Below are 18,754 nucleotides of genomic sequence, written 5' to 3' on the forward strand. Positions count from 1 at the left end.
TATTATTTGTTGCTGCTGATAATCAGGGTGCTCATTCTCTTGCAGGATTCCTGGAGAACTTCTATCACGAACGCGGGATAAAAGGGACCCAAACGCAGGATAGCAAACTAAACACGGTTTAATAACGAAAAACATGAAACATAACACAGACTAGACCAGACAAAGACAACAGTTGATTCCATGCTGCACAAGGCAATGCGGCACAGTTAAATACAAAAGGCAATGAGACACGATTAGGAACAGGTGTGGAGACAGAGAGGGGCAGACGAAGGCGGGGCGGACACGTGACGAGGCAAATGGCCAAGAGTCCGGGCTGAGTCCTGACAGAGCCCCCCCAAGGCGCGGCTCCCGACACGCCAACCCGTCTTGATAGGAGCAAGGCACACGGCGAGGGAGGTGGGGGGAGCAAGGCACACGGCGAGGCAGGTAGGGGGAGCAAGACACACGGCGAGGCAGGTAGGGGGAGCAAGGCACACAGCGAGGCAGGTGGGGGGAGCGAGGCACATGGTTGCGCAGCCAGAGAGGGCCAAGTGACATCCACAGCCGAGCAGGGGGAAGGAGAGGCGTCCACAGCCGAGCAGGGGGGAACGAGCGACGTCCACAGCCGAGCAGGGGGAACGAGCGATGTCCACAGCCGAGCAGGGAGGGCCAAACATAACCCCCGACGCAACACAGTCAGACCCACCTCTCAGAAACCAGGAAAGGGGGAAGGAGGGCAGGGGAAAAAAAATCCTCCACAGAACAGAAAAAATACACGGATGCAAAACACGGGCCTGTAACACCCCCCGTGGACAGGAAGTGGGGTGGCGTCCTCCATGGAAACCGGATGTGAAGCGACGCCCCCCACTGAACAGGTGCGGGGCGATGTCACAGGACACCGAAAAACAAAACAAAACTCGGGCTGGTGACATTGCCCGCAACCAGGAAGTGAGGCGGTGCCCCCCCGCGGAGATATTCTGTATATTCTGTTTTCTTTAAACTCAGAGACAAAGACTCCCATGATAGTCAGGTGCAGGAAGGGAGAAAGGACCCAGAATTTAGGTAAACTTATGATGTGAAAGGTACCTGTCTCTTTTAACTGATAATCTCAATCACTTCAATCTGGTCACTGGTGATCCTCCTGACCTCCTGTTTAATGCATGATGTGTTGGAAGGCATTGCTCTAATTGAGTCTTAAAGCATCATCTTTGTGTCTTAAAGCCTTGAGATGCAAAACTTTCACTCTAGATGTGTTAAATCATGCCATCAGCTACTTTAATTACATGCCCACTAATGCACAAAACTTAAATTAATTTAAAATGTAAACTTAAATTAAAGTCAGCATCTCCCAGACTTTTATCAGGATGATTAACTTTACCTGCAGCTGCTAGTCAGGATATTTAAGACCAGCTCATGAGGCTGTTGTTCCTCACACTTTGGTAGAGGGGTGACCAGTACAGTATGTCAGAACATTGCCTGAGATGAAACTGACAAGAAGACATATAAGAGTAAATGGGAATAAACAAGAGAAAACAAAGAAAAGTAAAAATCAGAAGAAAGGATACATTAGAAAAAAGACAAGAATGATCTTATAGCTATCAGGAGAAAACAAGCCTTTCTGAAGAGTTCCAAGTGTCTCATGTCTATTCTCTCTTCTGATATTTAATTTGTCCCAGTTTATTAAAGATTCCTTTGTTTGTGATCCAGTTTGGTGTCTCCTTCATTTGGTTTCCTGCCTTTTCCTGACACTGGTTTGTAGGTGTTCCTGCTCCACCTGTAGCTACTCCAGCCAGTGGTGTGGAGGTAGATCACATGTCTTGAAGCACAGAGATTTCTGGTTTGGTCTTTACTTAGGTCTGTCTAGTGAAAGTGCACTAATAACACTCACACTGTTCCTGCACCCTTATTATTCACTTCTATAAACCCTGTTTGCCCCTTCACTCATTCTCAAGTGTCTATTAGCCGTCCTGTCACAATAATTATAATGTTTATTTATTCAGATGTTCAGAAGGACCAGGAGGGTGTGGGGTGTGTTATAGGTGCTATTATACTTAGAGAGGCAGATTCAGTCCTACAGGAAATAAAAAATGCAGCAGACTGCAGTTAGAACATTTAATATGTAAGATATCATAGAAAATAAAAATGAAATTTTAAACATGATAGAAATAAAAGATAAAAATAACCTAAATTTTAAACCTGGCTTAAGGAGAGAGCAGTGAGGTGGAAGTGAGATTTACATTTAGAGTTTCATTTCTCCCAGAATAGAGCAGAAAGTTCACCAGATGTTCAACTTCCTTCAGTCAAACTCACTGAAGCACAACACACAGCACTGAATCTACAGCTAATCCCACTCTCTCATCACACTGATCATCACTATTAACTGGAATAAAAGAACAAACAACGTCCAAAACTCAGCTTTATTTCAGCAAAAACTACAGGAAGAGCAACAGGACAGTGAACAGAGTAAAGACAGAAATGTCAGCATTGTGTAGAATTGAAACTCTATTTAGGATGGATGATAAGCAGCTCTATGTTAAACTCTATCTTGGATCCACTAGCCTTCACAGTGACTCTTTCTGAACGTGACTGGATGATTGGCGTTGTTATGGGAGACCTTACAGCTGAACTCCTCCCCCTTTTCCCAGAGGTCTTTGCTGAGGGTCAGGGTGCTGCTGCGGCTGTAACGGCCGTTCTTCTCTTCTTCAGCGCTGGTCAGAACCCCGTTCTTCACCTCTGAGCCGTCCACTGTCCAGCTCACCAGTGCCCCCTGTGGAGAGTAGCCAGACAGCAGGCAGAGCAGCGATGACGATCCTTCAGAAGACTGCAGAGGGGACGGAGGGAACAGAGACACGGAGGGACCAGCTGGAGAGGAGAAACACACACACACAGACACAGACACACACACACACACACACACACACACAGTTAGAAAGGATTCTGAAATATTTCTGTAACTTTGTGGAACTGACTGATCTTACAGAGTAATAAAGTCTAATAAAGTCTGACTTCATGACTGAGTTTCATTGAGTACTTTATTATTGGACCTCAGTTTCAGTGCAGAGACAAAACAAACATGTTCCACACTGTCATTTATCTGGAAAAATCATTTCTCATAACAAGTCTTATTACTTTATAGTTCAAACCTTCAGCATATTTAACTGCAGCAAATCCAAATGGAGCTGATTACAGAAATATTCATTGTTTAACACAAACACACACAGCAGCTTTCATCTGGATTTTACATCAGCACAAAGTCACTATATTTATTAAATGTTTATTATAGAGTAACTGCAGAGTTATTGCATGTTGAATATATAGTAAGTGTGTCATTATTACATATTTAACATCAATTATTGTGTATTTGTTGAATGTAGAACATTTATATGGGATCTGTTCTGATACTGAAATGTTTTCCTCAACACAGCATAGTAATACACAATAACATCAATGATGTCATTCTAAACATAAATCATCTAGTTTAAGTTTATTTCTTCATGGAATTAGTAATGAACTAAACTGGTTTAGTTTTAAAAAGAAGAAAACACACTTACTGTTCACAATGAGTTTGGAGCCTCCACCAAAAGTCCACCACAGTGATACATTCTAATGAAACCATCGTACAAAAACCTCCATCACACTACAGTGCACACACACACACACACACACACACACACACACACACTTTGCATTGGTGTCTCATGCTTCAGTGCTCTATGAGTGTTTATAGCCCTGTGACTAACACTTCATGACTGAGAGCTGCTGCTCAGCAACTTCACCCACAGCAACCATGACTTTGATCAGCGTCTTCATCTGCACACTGGCCCTCTGGACTCAAGGTGAGAGTTTAACATCAACTCACAGCCTCACACACTTCATTTCATACTAATTCTACACCACTTTAGAGCACAGAAACACAATCTATGTTTCTCTTCAGGATCCAGAGGTCAGGTGACTGTGACTCAGACTCCTTCAGTGCAAACTGTTGCTCCAGGAAAGACAGTCACCATCAACTGTAAAACCAGCAGCGAAGTGTATAATGGTAACCGTCTCGCATGGTACCTGCAGAAAGCTGGAGAAGCTCCTAAACTCCTGATCTACTATGCTACTCACAGACGGTCAGGGATTCCAGATCGTTTCAGTGGCAGTGGATCTAATACGGACTTCACTCTGACCATCAGGAGAGTCCAGACTGAAGATACAGGAGATTACTACTGTCAGAGTTTACATGATGTTGGCTGGTTCAGTAATAACTGGGTGTTCACACAGTGTTAGAGCGTCGTACAAAAACCTCGGTCAGTGAGACTGCACAGAGAAACACTGCTGCAGCTGGGAGTGACTGCAGGTGCTGAGGGGGAGGATGTGATACAGCACAATGACACACACTGTGGACCAGAGAAAACACACCACACTAACTCACTAATGCACACACAAACACACACACACACACACACACACCACACTAACTCACTAATGCGCACACACACACACACACCACACTAACTCACTAATGTACACACACACACACACACACCACACTAACTCACTAATGCGCGCACACACACACACACACCACACTAACTCACTAATGCACACACACACACACACACACACACACACACACACACACACAAAAACACTCACACACAAACACACTCACACACACACACACACACACACACACACACCATATTATTCCACAATATTATTATTATAAGTGTTCCTAGTGTTATTAATATAAACTTTATAATTCTTTAATACCCACATTAGGACTTTATTAACTGAACATTTCTTATTTATTAACAAACTATTAGACAATAATTAACTCCATATAACATGTTTTAATTCAGTATAAACCAGAGAATTATATAAAATCATGAGAAAACAAATCTTTTTAAAATCTCTTCATTTATTTCAGATCTGCACTGATGACCTTGAGTTCTACAGCAGTTTGTGTGAAACGTCTCAATGATTCTTTATTTGTAACTAGATGACATTCATTAGAAACTCTGTAAGGCACTGGGTTGAATTTCTACATTATTATTAACATCAGTGATTTGTAGGTTTTTGACATGATTTCAGTGTGAAATGTAAAAAACTGGTTTTCTGTAGAGATTTCACAAAAACACTGCAACATCATCAGCACAGTCACCAACCTGAAAACTACAAGAACCACACAGAAACTCTGACCAGTCTTGTCTGCTCCTGACCAGTCCCAAACTTCTCCTGCACAAAGTATCTCCATTCTCACCCACTGACACATGAAGTTTAACCCTTCACACCCACTCTTGAAGAAAGCTGACCAATATTACTGTCACCTACAGAATAACTGACCAATCCTGTCCACTTAAGCAGAACCTTTGAGAAACCCCACCACACCAACTCCTGCATAAAGTGTGATCAATCCCATCCTCTCTTGAAGAACATTTGACCAATCCCATCTGCTCAAGCAGAATAATTAAACAATTCTCCCCACTCTTACAGAAGCTTTGACCAATCCCAGCCTTTTCTACAGACACTTTGACCAATCACCTCCTGCTCCTGTTCAGAGTTTGACCAATCCCACCTGAGGACTGTTCCACAGAACAAGCTCAGCAGACTTGGGGTCTCAGTATGAGAGCTGACTTCACTTCACAAACACTCATAAACTGGGTTCATTGGTATCATGATGTGTGTTAACAACTCGTTAATGTGATCCAGACTTCCATCATCAGGTCCTGTGTACATTCACTTTAAAAAGAACACATCTCACACTGCTTCTAATACTTGTTGGACAAACTGGAGATGTGTTGTGTTAAATCTGTACATTTTGCTGCAGAAGAACAAGAATTCAAGATAAACAATAAGGACAAAAATCAATACTGTCACTGCTGCCAGGGTGAGTGTGAAAAAACAGCTGACTATAAATGTGGAACTTTATTTTATTTCAATTTCTAGTTCTTAATGCGACTTTTTTCTGAAATAAAATTATAATTAGTGAAATAAAGACTGTCTCCACTGTTTAATGTGTGATTTTGAACTCTAACATAAATGTATTAAGTAACAGAAGAATTGTTCAGTAAAAGTCTGTCTCACAGCCCTGCCCTCTGATTGGTCCACGGTGACAGGATGCAGCACATCAGGGAGTTTCTCCTTCCTAATCCTGCTTCTACTGTGCACCACTGTCATGTCACCTGCCTTGGATGGGTCGACACTTTACAGCCTTAAACTATTGAAGTGTGTCTTGAGAATCCCAAAGTTCATTTCTATCCTGATTCTAGTCTTGTCCTGATCTGTTTAAATCACCCCTGAGGTCCAGCAGTGGCAGAGGAAATGGAGTCATCAGGACCTTCTTGCAGGTGAACCCTCTCAGGTGTCTCCAGGTAGCCCAATGGAACTGAACTACGATGCAGAACGGACAGGAACATTTGAAGAAAAATGTTTAAATCAAATCCATATACATACAGTAAGAGAGTCAGTGTTCATTCCAAGCTCTACATGGTGATATAGTCTACATGCTCTGAGTAAATGGGTCATGACCTGACTCAGGACATTGGCCTTAATGCTGGTAGTCAGGACTGAACACAGGTTTGTGTGAACAGGAAAAAAGGGAGGATTGAGCTTTATATTTGTCGTGATGCCGGACAGAGGCGAGTGAGGATCCAAATGCAGATTTTAGAGTTTTAATCATCCAAAACACAAAAGCAGCTGAACAGACAGGCAGACAGAACAAGGCAACAAACAGGGCTAACAGGAAAGGGGAACAGGCACACCAACATCCAACATGCAATAACGACCAATACCAGGGAAGTGAACAAACAGAGTATAAATAACAGACAGGAACCAATCACAGCGCAGAAACAATCAGAGACAGAGACTTGAAGGAGAGATGGAGTTCAATTAATGTCCGTGGTAACCAATGAGTGGGCGGAACGAACAATTAACAACAGGGAAAGACAGCAGACAGAAACAGGGCAGAAACACAGACAGACTCATTACAATATTCATGTAAAGTCAAGTCAAGTAAAGTCAAGAAGCTTTTATTGTCATTTCAACCATATATAAATGTTGCAGTACACAGTGAAATGAGACAACGTTTCTTCAGGATCATGGTGTTACATAAAACAAAGACAGGGCTAGGACTACATACTGTAAAGTGCAACTGTGCAACCTGGTCCAAACAGTGCATGACAAGACAGACAAGACAGACAAGACAGGACAAAAGACAGTAAACAGAAACAGTGCCAACCGACCAGTGTAAATACTGTATGTAAATACTGTAAGTTCAGACAATATTGCATGCAGTAATATTAGAATAAACACAGTTTCTTAGCAGCTGACTTAGAAGCTGACTAAAAACAGCTGACTATAAATGTGGAACTTTATTTTATTTCAATTCACAAGACACTTGATGTTAATGTAATAAGAAATGAAATAATTAGCAGTAAATTATTAGTCATTATTAATTAATCCTTTTATTTTAATAAATTAATCTGTAAATTGAACAGATTTATAAACGGTGTAGTTTTACCATGTTGAAATGTGCTTTAATCTACTTCTTAATGTGACTTTTTTCTGAAATAAAATTATAATTAGTGAAATAAAGACTGTCTCCACTGTTTAATGTGTGATGTTGAACTCTAACATAAATGTATTAAGTAACAGAAAAATTGTTCAGTAAAAGTCTGTCTCACAGCCCTGCCCTCTGATTGGTCCACGGTGACAGGATGCAGCACATCAGGGAGTTTCTCCTTCCTAATCCTGCTTCTACTGTGCACCGTCATGTCACCTGCCTTGGATGGGTCGACACTTTACAGCCTTAAACTATCCGAAGTGTCTGAAATCCTGCTTTGTGGTACATCCTATGATTATTTAAAGGGAGTAGAGTGAGTACAAACAGCTGAGTGTCATTAGTAATCAGGTAAATGTGAACAGCTTGACTGGAGATCATGTGATGAAGTTACACACTGAGGATCATGGGAGTTGTGTTGGTTGTAGATTAAGTTAAAAAAGTGTCTAGAGTTACATGAATCTTAACCACCAGGGTGCAGTGTGACACCTTAAATACATTCAATGCTGAAATCAGGCAGCTGTTAAACAGCTGGAAATTCATAAAAGACCAGATTCATGATTGCAGCTGGATCCAGGACTTGTTTAAACTGTTCTGGTAAAATCTCACAAAGTTATGAATACTCTGTACTCTGTAGGATTGTCCTCCTCCTACTGCTGCTGTTCTGTCTCAGACTAAATGACATGAATTAAGTGTAAATCTGATTCCTTATAAAGTTACAGACAGTTTTTCAGTAGTAGTGTTGAAGACCTGCTGTGTGATTATTAATTCAGAATAAGGTTCATGATGTGGATCATGACAAGTGTCAGACGACGATGAGAAGACAATCGAGAGAGAGAGAGAGAGAGAGAGAGAGAGAGAGAGAGAGAGAGAGAGAGAGAGAGAGAGAGAGAGATCAGTGAGGTGTAAGTGAGATTTGCATGAACAGGACTGAATAGTTTCATTTTTCCCAGAATGGCAGTTAGTGGCCCATGCTTCAGTGCTCTGTGAGTGTTTATAGCCCTGTGACTTTAACACTTCATGACTGAGAGCTGCTGCTCAGCAACTTCACCCACAGCAACCATGACTTTGATCAGCGTCTTCATCTGCACACTGGCCCTCTGGACTCAAGGTGAGAGTTTAACATCAACTCACAGCCTCACACACTTCATTTCATACTAATTCTACACCACTTTAGAGCACAGAAACACAATCTATGTTTCTCTTCAGGATCCAGAGGTCAGGTGACTGTGACTCAGACTCCTTCAGTGCAAACTGTTGCTCCAGGAAACACAGTCACCATCAACTGTAAAACCAGTAGCAGTGTGCATGGTGGTAACTATCTACACTGGTACCTGCAGAAACCTGGAGAAGCTCCTAAACTCCTGATCTACAGAGCTACTAGCAGACAGTCAGGGATTCCAGATCGTTTCAGTGGCAGTGGATCTAATACTGACTTCACTCTGACCATCAGTGGAGTCCAGACTGAAGATACAGGAGATTACTACTGTCAGAGTTTCCATGTGATCAGTAGTAACTATGTGTTCACACAGTGTTAGAGCGTCGTACAAAAACCTCGGTCAGTGAGACTGCACAGAGAAACACTGCTGCAGCTGGGAGTGACTGCAGGTGCTGAGGGGGAGGATGTGATACAGCACAATGACACACACTGTGGACCAGAGAAAACACACCACACTAACTCACTAATGCACACACACACACACACACACACACACACACACACTGTGGACCAGAGAAAACACACCACACTAACTCACTAATGCACACACACATACACATATCAACTCACTAATGCACAAACACATTAACTCACTAATGCACAAACACACACACACACACACACACACACACACACACACACACATGCATTCACTAATGTAGACAACTTTAACATTCAGTAAATAAAGACACTGACAATTAACTGAACATTTTTATTATTAATAAACTATTAGATTATGATTTTCTTTATAAAGTTATCAAAGACAAAAAATCAGCAGCACAGACAACAACCTGAACATAACAACCACATGTAAAGTTTGACTAATCCCACCAGGTCTTGCAGAAAGTGTGATTAATCCCTTGTGCTCCTGATGAATCCCACTTCACTCAGTCTCACAGAACAAACGTTTCCATACAACTTATTTGCAGAACCTTCTGTATGTTGAGTATCAGTGTATTGGCACAAGAACATGTTGCATAGCAAAGTATCAAACTTTCACTTGACTGCTCCGTATGTCCCATTCTACACTAATGTAATTTAACCACGCCCACCTCTACCACTAAACTACATCAACATAACTCACATGTAATAAATAGCTTTACTTCTTTTTTAATCAAATTCAGCACAGATAAATACATGTCTAAAGGTTGTGCTGTTTATGACATGATCACTCTGATGATTTGATGATCAAACTTTTCTACAAACACAATCAGAACTGTATCTTGGTAGGAAACAAGGAAGATCTCTGTATTTTCTCTAACCTAAAGACTTTATAACACAAAATAATGCTGCATTTTGAAAGTACTTGTTTTGATGTACCACATTAGCACATGAGCTGTAAAGCTGATTGTGCTTGAAGAGAAGATAGAACAGGGGTTCCTGAGGGGTTCCTGAACTTTATAGGTAATTGACCCCAAATGGCCTTTATGAATATCCTGAGACCCCCAAGACGTTATCATCTACACTTTAATTCATGATCAAATGGGTAAAGTTTAGAGCACTAAAATTAGTTTGTTTTTTTTTAAAGTATTTACACCAGATCTGCATCTGAATTTGGCAGAAATAGTTTAGTCGGATAATTTGTTTTTTTTCTTTATCTCTCCATTGAAGTCATGTTTGTGAGTAATGAAAAACATTTAACCTTTTAGTTAACAAGTGTTTTTTCACTCGTGTGCGGCGGACACGATCCCGCTCAAATCCCAGTCCAGTTCATCAGTCATTTGTTTGTTTGTTTATTAAATTAAAATTATTGTTAGAAGGGCTGGAATTTTTTAAGTTACGTTTACTCGAGTTATCAAGTACACATTACTTTATTTCTTTAGGTCAACAAGTTTGCTCCAAATAAATTCAACTTGTCCAGTCTAACAGTGCAGTGTCGTCTCTTTATCAGCACAGGTACGCTGACCTAAATAATTACTGGTCCATTTCTAAGCTGTCTGTCCTGGTCAAGGTTCTCAAATCACTTGTCAGCAATCAGTTATTTTCTACTAATAACATCCTGTCTGATTTTTTTTTTCTGGTTTCAGAAAACACCGCAGCACAGACAAACTACTGCAGCTTTAGAAGTACTAAATGATTTAATCAAATCTGTTGACAACAAGCAACACTGTGCAGCCCTGTTCATTGATCTGTCCAAAGCATCAATACTGTTGATCATACCATCATCTCATGAGCACTGGACTGTCTAAACATACTATTGGTCTCTCAAACAGAACTCAATGTGTACAGTCAGAAGATCTCACCTCCTGTTCACTCAGTGTAACCAAAGGTGTGCCACAGGGCTCGGTCCTAGGGCCACTCCTATTTATTCTATATATTAACAATATGGATCAACTTGTTCAGTAACTAAATTTTCACTGATACACAGTTATATACATCACAGCGTCTGAGAGTTTTGTCTCAGTACATGCATTTTGGACTTTTTACACACTCTCTGCTTTGTGCCTCATGTACAGCAACTGGAAAATACAAAAACATCTAGATGCAGCAAACACGAACAAGACAACTGGCTAGAAATAGAGGAAACAAACAAAGAAACACAAGGAACAGGTGTGCAGAGGTGGGAACGGATTAAGGATTGTGCGGGGCAAACACGTGAGCACAAATACAAAACAAAAACACAAACAAAGACATAAACAAAGCCTGCCAGAATGTCCTCCTGGTGTTCAGGCAGGGAATAGCCCAAGATGTCCATAACAGTGCAAGAACAGAGCAAGGAACACAGCAAGGCATGTTGGGTGAAGCGAGGAACACAGCGAGACAAGTTGGGGGAGCAAAAGTCGAGCAGAAGGGCTGAGCGATGTCCACAGCCAAGCAGAAGGGCAAAATCCTCTGCTAAATGCTGTTACCAAGCCATCTACCCCACAGGAGCATTATAATGTCTACAAAAAAGGGAAGGGAAAAGAAGAAAAAAACTCAGGCCTGGAACATCCCCGGCGTGCAAGAAGTGGGGCTGCATCTTCCACGAGAATACAGGAAGTGAAGCAGCGACCCCCTCAGAAACAGGTGAGGAGTGATGCCACAGGTCACAGAGGAAACAAAAAAGTAGATTAGGCTGGTGACATCCTCCGCAGGCAAGAAGTGAGGCAAAGTCTTCCCTGGGAAACAGTAAGCAGAGTGGTGTCCTCCACCAGAAAAGATGCAGACCAAAGTCCATCGAAACAAAAGAACCACTTTGTCCAGATGCAGACCAAAAGTCTGGAAAAAAGGGTTCTAAAAGACCAAAAATAATTGTCCAGAATAGATACTCCAAAAATTGTCAGGTTCCAGGCTAGAAAGAGTCTGTGAAAGAGTCCTTCTGTCAGGGAACAAAGTCTTTATAGAAAAGAATCAAACCCAAATCCAGGGATAACATAAAAATGGAGTTTATATAGAAAAATAACAAAAACTACAGTAAAGAAGACATGGTGACTGAAAAACAAAACGGAACAAAGGAGACATAACATACAAAAACACACAAGAACACAGAGACTTAGCAAACAACACACACAAGACAACAGGTATAAATAGGGGGAACAATCAGTAACAACACTAGGAACAGGTGTGCAGAGGCAGGAAGGGATTAAGTATTAGGTGTGACAAACACATGTGAACAGAAAACATAAACACAGACACATGGACAGACAAGACATAAACAAAGCCTGCCAGAATGTATCCCTGGTGTTCAGGCAGGGAAAAGTACAGTAAAAGCCATCCATGACAATCAAGTCCTACCTTTCTTTTGTCTGTGCTGGACTATGGTGATGTTATAAATATACATGCATCTTCTCAGTGTTTACATGCTTTTACATTTTTTTTCAAGAAGCACTGACATTCATAACAAATATTAAAGACCATCGCTTATCATTGTGTGTTGTATTCTTGTATTTGATTTGACAACCTTCGATCACAAGAATAGTTCTTACTGTCTGTTCCATTGGTGCACACTGAACTGGGAAAAAAGGGATTTAAATGTGCTGTTCATGCTGCCTGGAATAATTTGTAAAATGAGCTGAAACTTATGGAGCTTATGTTTATATATGCTTTAAAAGTGATTTTAAATGGCTTGGCGACAGGGTGTAGATGCTTCATCTGATTCAGTTATATACTCTTATTGATCCTCTTCTTGTTTTACATTTTATTTTACTGTAATTTGATTTAATTTGTATGATGATTGTATGTACATAAACTGCAAACTGTGCTGCCTTCAGGTTGGGAGAATAAGAGCCTCTCAGGTCATCAAGGGCTCGGCTTTCCAAAACCATGAAGAAAGCAAAACGCCGGTATGCACAGAAAATTAACAATTACCTATTTTATACTCAGGACCCCAGACACATGAGGCAGGGCATCCAGGCCGTAACTGACTACAAAATCACATCACATGCCAACAACAGTTACACTCATCTCGCTGACATGTTAAATGACACCTATGCATGGTTAGAAGCTCTCAATACCACACAAGCATGCCTGTCCATGCCTTCCCCCGAGGATCAGGTGCTCTGCCTGACCACATTTGACGTGAAGAGATCTGGTCTCAACCTATGAAAAGCTGCTGGCCTGGATACCATAGCATGGACAGTGCTCATGGACTGTGCTGACCAGCTGGCAGGTGTCCTCACAGACATTTTCTAATTTCATAATATCACATTAAGCCAGGCTTTGATCCCTGTGAGCTTGAATGAGACCACCATCATCCTTCAAGTGCCGAAGAAGTCAACAGTGAGGTGTCTTAATGATTACAGCACTGAGTCCCATCATGATGAAGTGCTTTAAGCGTCTTGTCAAGAGACACATTCACTCAACTTTGCCCACCTCACTGGACCCACTGCAATTTGCATACTGCCCCAGCTGCACCACTGATGATGCCACACACCTTACACTCTGTCCTCTCTCATCTGGACACAAAGGACACATATGACAGAATGCTGTTCACTGACTTCAGCGTAGCGTTCAATACAATAATTTCCCAACAGCTGAGAGAATTATAGGGGTCTCCCAAATAATTATACGGGTCTCCCTCTCTTCTTTCCAGGACATCTTCCAGGCATGCTGCATACACAAAGCCTCTGTCAGTGTGAAGGATCTCTTCAACATCTCCCACATCTGTTCGAGCCTATGCCATTGGGACATCAGGCTTTTTTCCACAGGCTGTCAGAATAATGAACATCCTGGTGCCACTCACCACTTTGCTCCCACCTGCTTAAATTGTGCACTATGGACATTATTGTTAAATCAATGGACAGCAACACACATCCTCACTCAGGCATTTTTATTGTGCACTAAAATGCACACAGGTCATTTAACACATCTGCACACAGTTGCACACAGTCACCTCTGACTGTGCACTTGCTCTTTAATCTACATTTTTTTTTTTACTTTAATTTTTTTTACTACTTTACTTTTTTTGAAATTTTTTTTACTTCAATCATACCTCATACTTAACACACCATAGCTCTATGATGTTAAATGTTTACTGGTAATTTATTTTTATTGTTTACTGTTTATTGTTTAAATTGTTTAAAGTTAACAGTGTTTACTGTTTATTGCTTAATTACCTACTTCAGTACCTATGCACATTTCGTTCTTTTGTATAGCTTGTATGTGGAAGAATGACAATAAAGCTTGAGTTGAGTTGATAATTAAAAATAGAACTTTCTTTATCTGGTTGTCATGGTGCTCTGTGAGCTGCAGAGATCAGTGGTGAGGCGGTGTGACAAGGCAGGACCCAAGAGGCTGGTGGGGTGCAGGGCGATCAGGGAGCGTCGTCTTTGTCCGAATCCTATATATATGAGCCGAACAATCCTTTACCTCCTCTGAAGTGCTGCACCACATGTACTTCACTCTCTGCCGCTCTGTTTAGATGTTGTAGTTTTTAGGTGTTTAGGCAGCTCCACCATTTAGGCGGCTTTCCACAACATTGAGGGAACGTATGTAACTTGGGGGAGTCACATGATAAGTAAATACTTTGAAACAGAAGATCAGCGAATAAAACAGATGAAACACACACACACACACACACACACACACACACACACACACACACACACACACTCACAGTTTTAATTGACCTTTGCACTGACTTTTACATGTTGAAAGTGCTTGAGTTTAAACTTAAACAAGAGGCAGTTTTGTACTCTAAATGTTTAAGTTGCAAAACTCTTTATTGGGGCCAATTATTAGTTATATATAGTTTCATAATACATTATTTATTAATGAAAAGTCCAGTGATTTCATGTAAATCTGAAGTTAAAAGTGTTTCATGAACCCCATGTTTGTAGCCTGTAATCCATCTGAACATGAAAGTAATATCTGGTTCAGATAAATAGAATTTAACAAACTATTAACTCACAGTCAGGTAGAATTTAATGACTGATTCTGTCAGTGTTAGTGTTAAGTCAGAATGAGGTACATGGAGAGAGCAGTGAGGTGGAAGTGAGATTTACATGAACAGGACTGAAGAGTTTCATTTCTCCCAGAATAGAGCAGAAAGTTCACCAGATGTTCAACTTCCTTCAGTCAAACTCACTGAAGCACAACACACAGCACTGAATCTACAGCTAATCCCACTCTCTCATCACACTGATCATCACTATTAACTGGAATAAAAGAACAAACAACGTCCAAAACTCAGCTTTATTTCAGCAAAAACTACAGGAAGAGCAACAGGACAGTGAACAGAGTAAAGACAGAAATGTCAGCATTGTGTAGAATTGAAACTCTATTTAGGATGGATGATAAGCAGCTCTATGTTAAACTCTATCTTGGATCCACTAGCCTTCACACTGACTCTTTCTGAACGTGACTGGATGATTGGCGTTGTTATGGGAGACCTTACAGCTGAACTCCTCCCCCTTTTCCCAGAGGTCTTTGCTGAGGGTCAGGGTGCTGCTGCGGCTGTAACGGCCGTTCTTCTCTTCTTCAGCGCTGGTCAGAACCCCGTTCTTCACCTCGGAGCCGTCCACTGTCCAGCTCACCAGCGCCCCCTGTGGAGAGTAGCCAGACAGCAGGCAGAGCAGCGATGACGATCCTTCAGACGTCTGCAGAGGGGACGGAGGGAGCAGAGACACGGAGGGATTCACCACAGGACCAGCTGGAGAGGAGAAACACACACACACACACACACACACACACACACAGTTAGAAAGGATTCTGAAATATTTCTGACTGATCTTACAGAGTAATAAAGTCTAATAAAGTCTGACTTCATGACTGAGTTTCATTGAGTACTTTATTATTGGACCTCAGTTTCAGTGCAGAGACAAAACAAACATGTTCCACACTGTCATTTATCTGGAAAAATCATTTCTCATAACAAGTCTTATTACTTTATAGTTCAAACCTTCAGCATATTTAACTGCAGCAAATCCAAATGGAGCTGATTACAGAAATATTCATTGTTTAACACAAACACACACAGCAGCTTTCATCTGGATTTTACATCAGCACAAAGTCACTATATTTATTAAATGTTTATTATAGAGTAACTGCAGAGTTATTGCATGTTGAATATATAGCAAGTGTGTCATTATTACATATTTAACATCAATTATTGTGTATTTGTTGAATGTTGAAGAACATTTATATGGGATCTGTTCTGATACTGAAATGTTTTCCTCAACACAGCATAATAATACACAATAACATCAATGATGTCATTCTAAACATAAATCATCTAGTTTAAGTTTATTTCTTCATGGAATTAGTAATGAACTAAACTGGTTTAGTTTTAAAAAGAAGAAAACACACTTACTGTTCACAATGAGTTTGGAGCCTCCACCAAAAGTCCACCACAGTGATACATTCTAATGAAACCATCGTACAAAAACCTCCATCACACTCTAGTGCACACACACACACACACACACACACACACACACACACACACACACACACACACTTTGCATTGGTGGCCCATGCTTCAGTGCTCTGTGAGTGTTTATAGCCCTGTGACTTTAACACTTCATGACTGAGAGCTGCTGCTCAGCAACTTCACCCACAGCAACCATGACTTTGATCAGCGTCTTCATCTGCACACTGGCCCTCTGGACTCAAGGTGAGAGTTTAACATCAACTCACAGCCTCACACACTTCATTTCATACTAATTCTACACCACTTTAGAGCACAGAAACACAATCTATGTTTCTCTTCAGGATCCAGAGGTCAGGTGACTGTGACTCAGACTCCTTCAGTGCAAACTGTTGCTCCAGGAAACACAGTCACCATCAACTGTAAAACCAGTAGCAGAGTAGAATATGGTAACCATCTCGCCTGGTACCTGCAGAAACCTGGAGAAGCTCCTAAACTCCTGATCTACTATGCTACTAGCAGACAGTCAGGGATTCCAGATCGTTTCAGTGGCAGTGGATCTAATACTGACTTCACTCTGACCATCAGTGGAGTCCAGACTGAAGATACAGGAGATTACTACTGTCAGAGTTACCATGAGATCAGCAGTAACCCAGTGTTCACACAGTGTTAGAGCGTCGTACAAAAACCTCGGTCAGTGAGACTGCACAGAGAAACACTGCTGCAGCTGGGAGTGACTGCAGGTGCTGAGGGGGAGGATGTGATACAGCACAATGACACACACTGTGGACCAGAGAAAACACACCACACTAACTCACTAATGCACACACACACACACACACACACACACACACACACACACACACACACACACACACACACACACACACACACATACCCCTTTGGACAGACAAACAATTCCTGATTATTCTGATTAACTGTGTATTAATTATCATTAGGATGTATTTATAATAGTTAAACTTTTTGCTGCATATAACATTTTAATATTTTTAACTATAACATACTATTAAATTAAATAATATAGAGCTGATGCTTAAATTTAACTAAACATTTATTTTCCTATTAATAAGCCATGAACACTATACACCTAAAGGTCTTGTATAAAGTGGGACTAATCCCAATTGACAAATTTTTTTCTGTATAAATACGAAATATTTTCTGATCAGTGAAACGTGATCCAAGTGTGAAATCTAAAGTCAAGACTCAAGTCAAAAAGCTTTTATTGACATTTCAACCATATATAGCTGCTGCAGTAAACATTGAAATGAGACAACGTTTCTCCGGGACCATGGTGTTACATAACACAAAGAGAGGGCTAAGTTAGTCCTAGATACATAAAGTGCATCTGTGCAACCTGGTGCAAACAGTGTAACAGTGTGGAGCAAAAAATACAATACATCAAAGACAATAAACAGTAAACAGAATCAGCGCCGACCTACTGGCCTATCGTGTGGTGTAAGTGTCCATGATAGAGGGAAGAGAGACCACAATGATCTTCTCAGCTGTCCTCACTATCCGCTGCAGGATCTTTCAATCCGAGATCATACAGTTCCCAAACCAGACAGTGATGCAGCTGCTCAGAATGCTCTCAATGGTCCCCCTGTAGAACATGGTCAGGATGGGGGGAGGGAGATGTGCCTTTCTCAGCCTTCGTAGGAAGTAGAGATGCTGCTGGGCTTTCTTGGTGATGGAGCTGGTGTTGAGTGACCAGGTGAAGTTCTCCGCTAGATGAACACCAAGAAATTTGGTGCTCTTGATGATCTCTACGGATGATCCGTCGATGTTCAGTGGAGAGTGGTCACTCTGTGCTCTCCTGAAGTCAACAACCATCTCTAGTGGCTCCATCTAGTGGCTTTGTGCAGAATTACGTATTATTGGACGACATAAAAATTATGTTATATGCCACTTTTTATTTTTCCATAATTAACTTTTTTTATGTTATTCATGTATATGGGTCTGTATATTATCCCTTAAGACAGCCCGTGTTCTGACAGGCTCCTTATCAGAGAACATGAGTTTAAATAAACAATGAAAGAGTTCAAGCTTGGTGCTTGTGATGCCTTCAGAATGTTAGCTTTTTACTTCTGGTGACTGTATTTAAGCTTCAGAATCTATAAAAGTTGTGTTCATGTGTGAAGACGATCCTGATTAACTTTATATTATGTTTTTAATGGAAATATTCCTGCTGGAAAGTGCTGTCGAT

At 41.0% G+C, this 18,754-nt stretch overlaps 2 long non-coding RNA genes and 3 gene segments (V, D, J or C); 3 read left to right on the top strand and 2 right to left on the bottom strand.

Annotated features, from left to right (window-relative positions):
- Positions 1-2,382: 2,382 nt before the first annotated feature.
- Positions 2,383-3,733, bottom strand: LOC132859105 (uncharacterized). The gene is made up of 2 exons (XR_009649706.1): positions 3,531-3,733; positions 2,383-2,841 (listed from the first exon to the last, which is right to left on the bottom strand). It is a non-coding gene; the product is annotated as an uncharacterized LOC132859105 (long non-coding RNA).
- Positions 3,725-4,419, top strand: LOC132859104 (immunoglobulin kappa variable 4-1-like). The segment is given in 2 exon segments: positions 3,725-3,815; positions 3,914-4,419. Coding segments are annotated over 2 exon segments (429 nt in total).
- A 4,078-nt stretch (positions 4,420-8,497) lies between these two features.
- LOC132859280 (immunoglobulin kappa variable 4-1-like) lies at positions 8,498-9,238 on the top strand. The segment is given in 2 exon segments: positions 8,498-8,636; positions 8,735-9,238. Coding segments are annotated over 2 exon segments (420 nt in total).
- Positions 9,239-15,342: 6,104 nt separating this feature from the next.
- Positions 15,343-16,623, bottom strand: LOC132859408 (uncharacterized). The gene is made up of 2 exons (XR_009649737.1): positions 16,474-16,623; positions 15,343-15,813 (listed from the first exon to the last, which is right to left on the bottom strand). It is a non-coding gene; the product is annotated as an uncharacterized LOC132859408 (long non-coding RNA).
- A 2-nt stretch (positions 16,624-16,625) lies between these two features.
- On the top strand, positions 16,626-17,423 carry LOC132859407 (immunoglobulin kappa variable 4-1-like). The segment is given in 2 exon segments: positions 16,626-16,776; positions 16,875-17,423. Coding segments are annotated over 2 exon segments (420 nt in total).
- The last annotated feature ends 1,331 nt before the right edge of the window (positions 17,424-18,754 follow it).

Source organism: Tachysurus vachellii, chromosome 16 (genome assembly GCF_030014155.1).
Source record: "Tachysurus vachellii isolate PV-2020 chromosome 16, HZAU_Pvac_v1, whole genome shotgun sequence".
Lineage (NCBI taxonomy): Eukaryota > Metazoa > Chordata > Actinopteri > Siluriformes > Bagridae > Tachysurus > Tachysurus vachellii.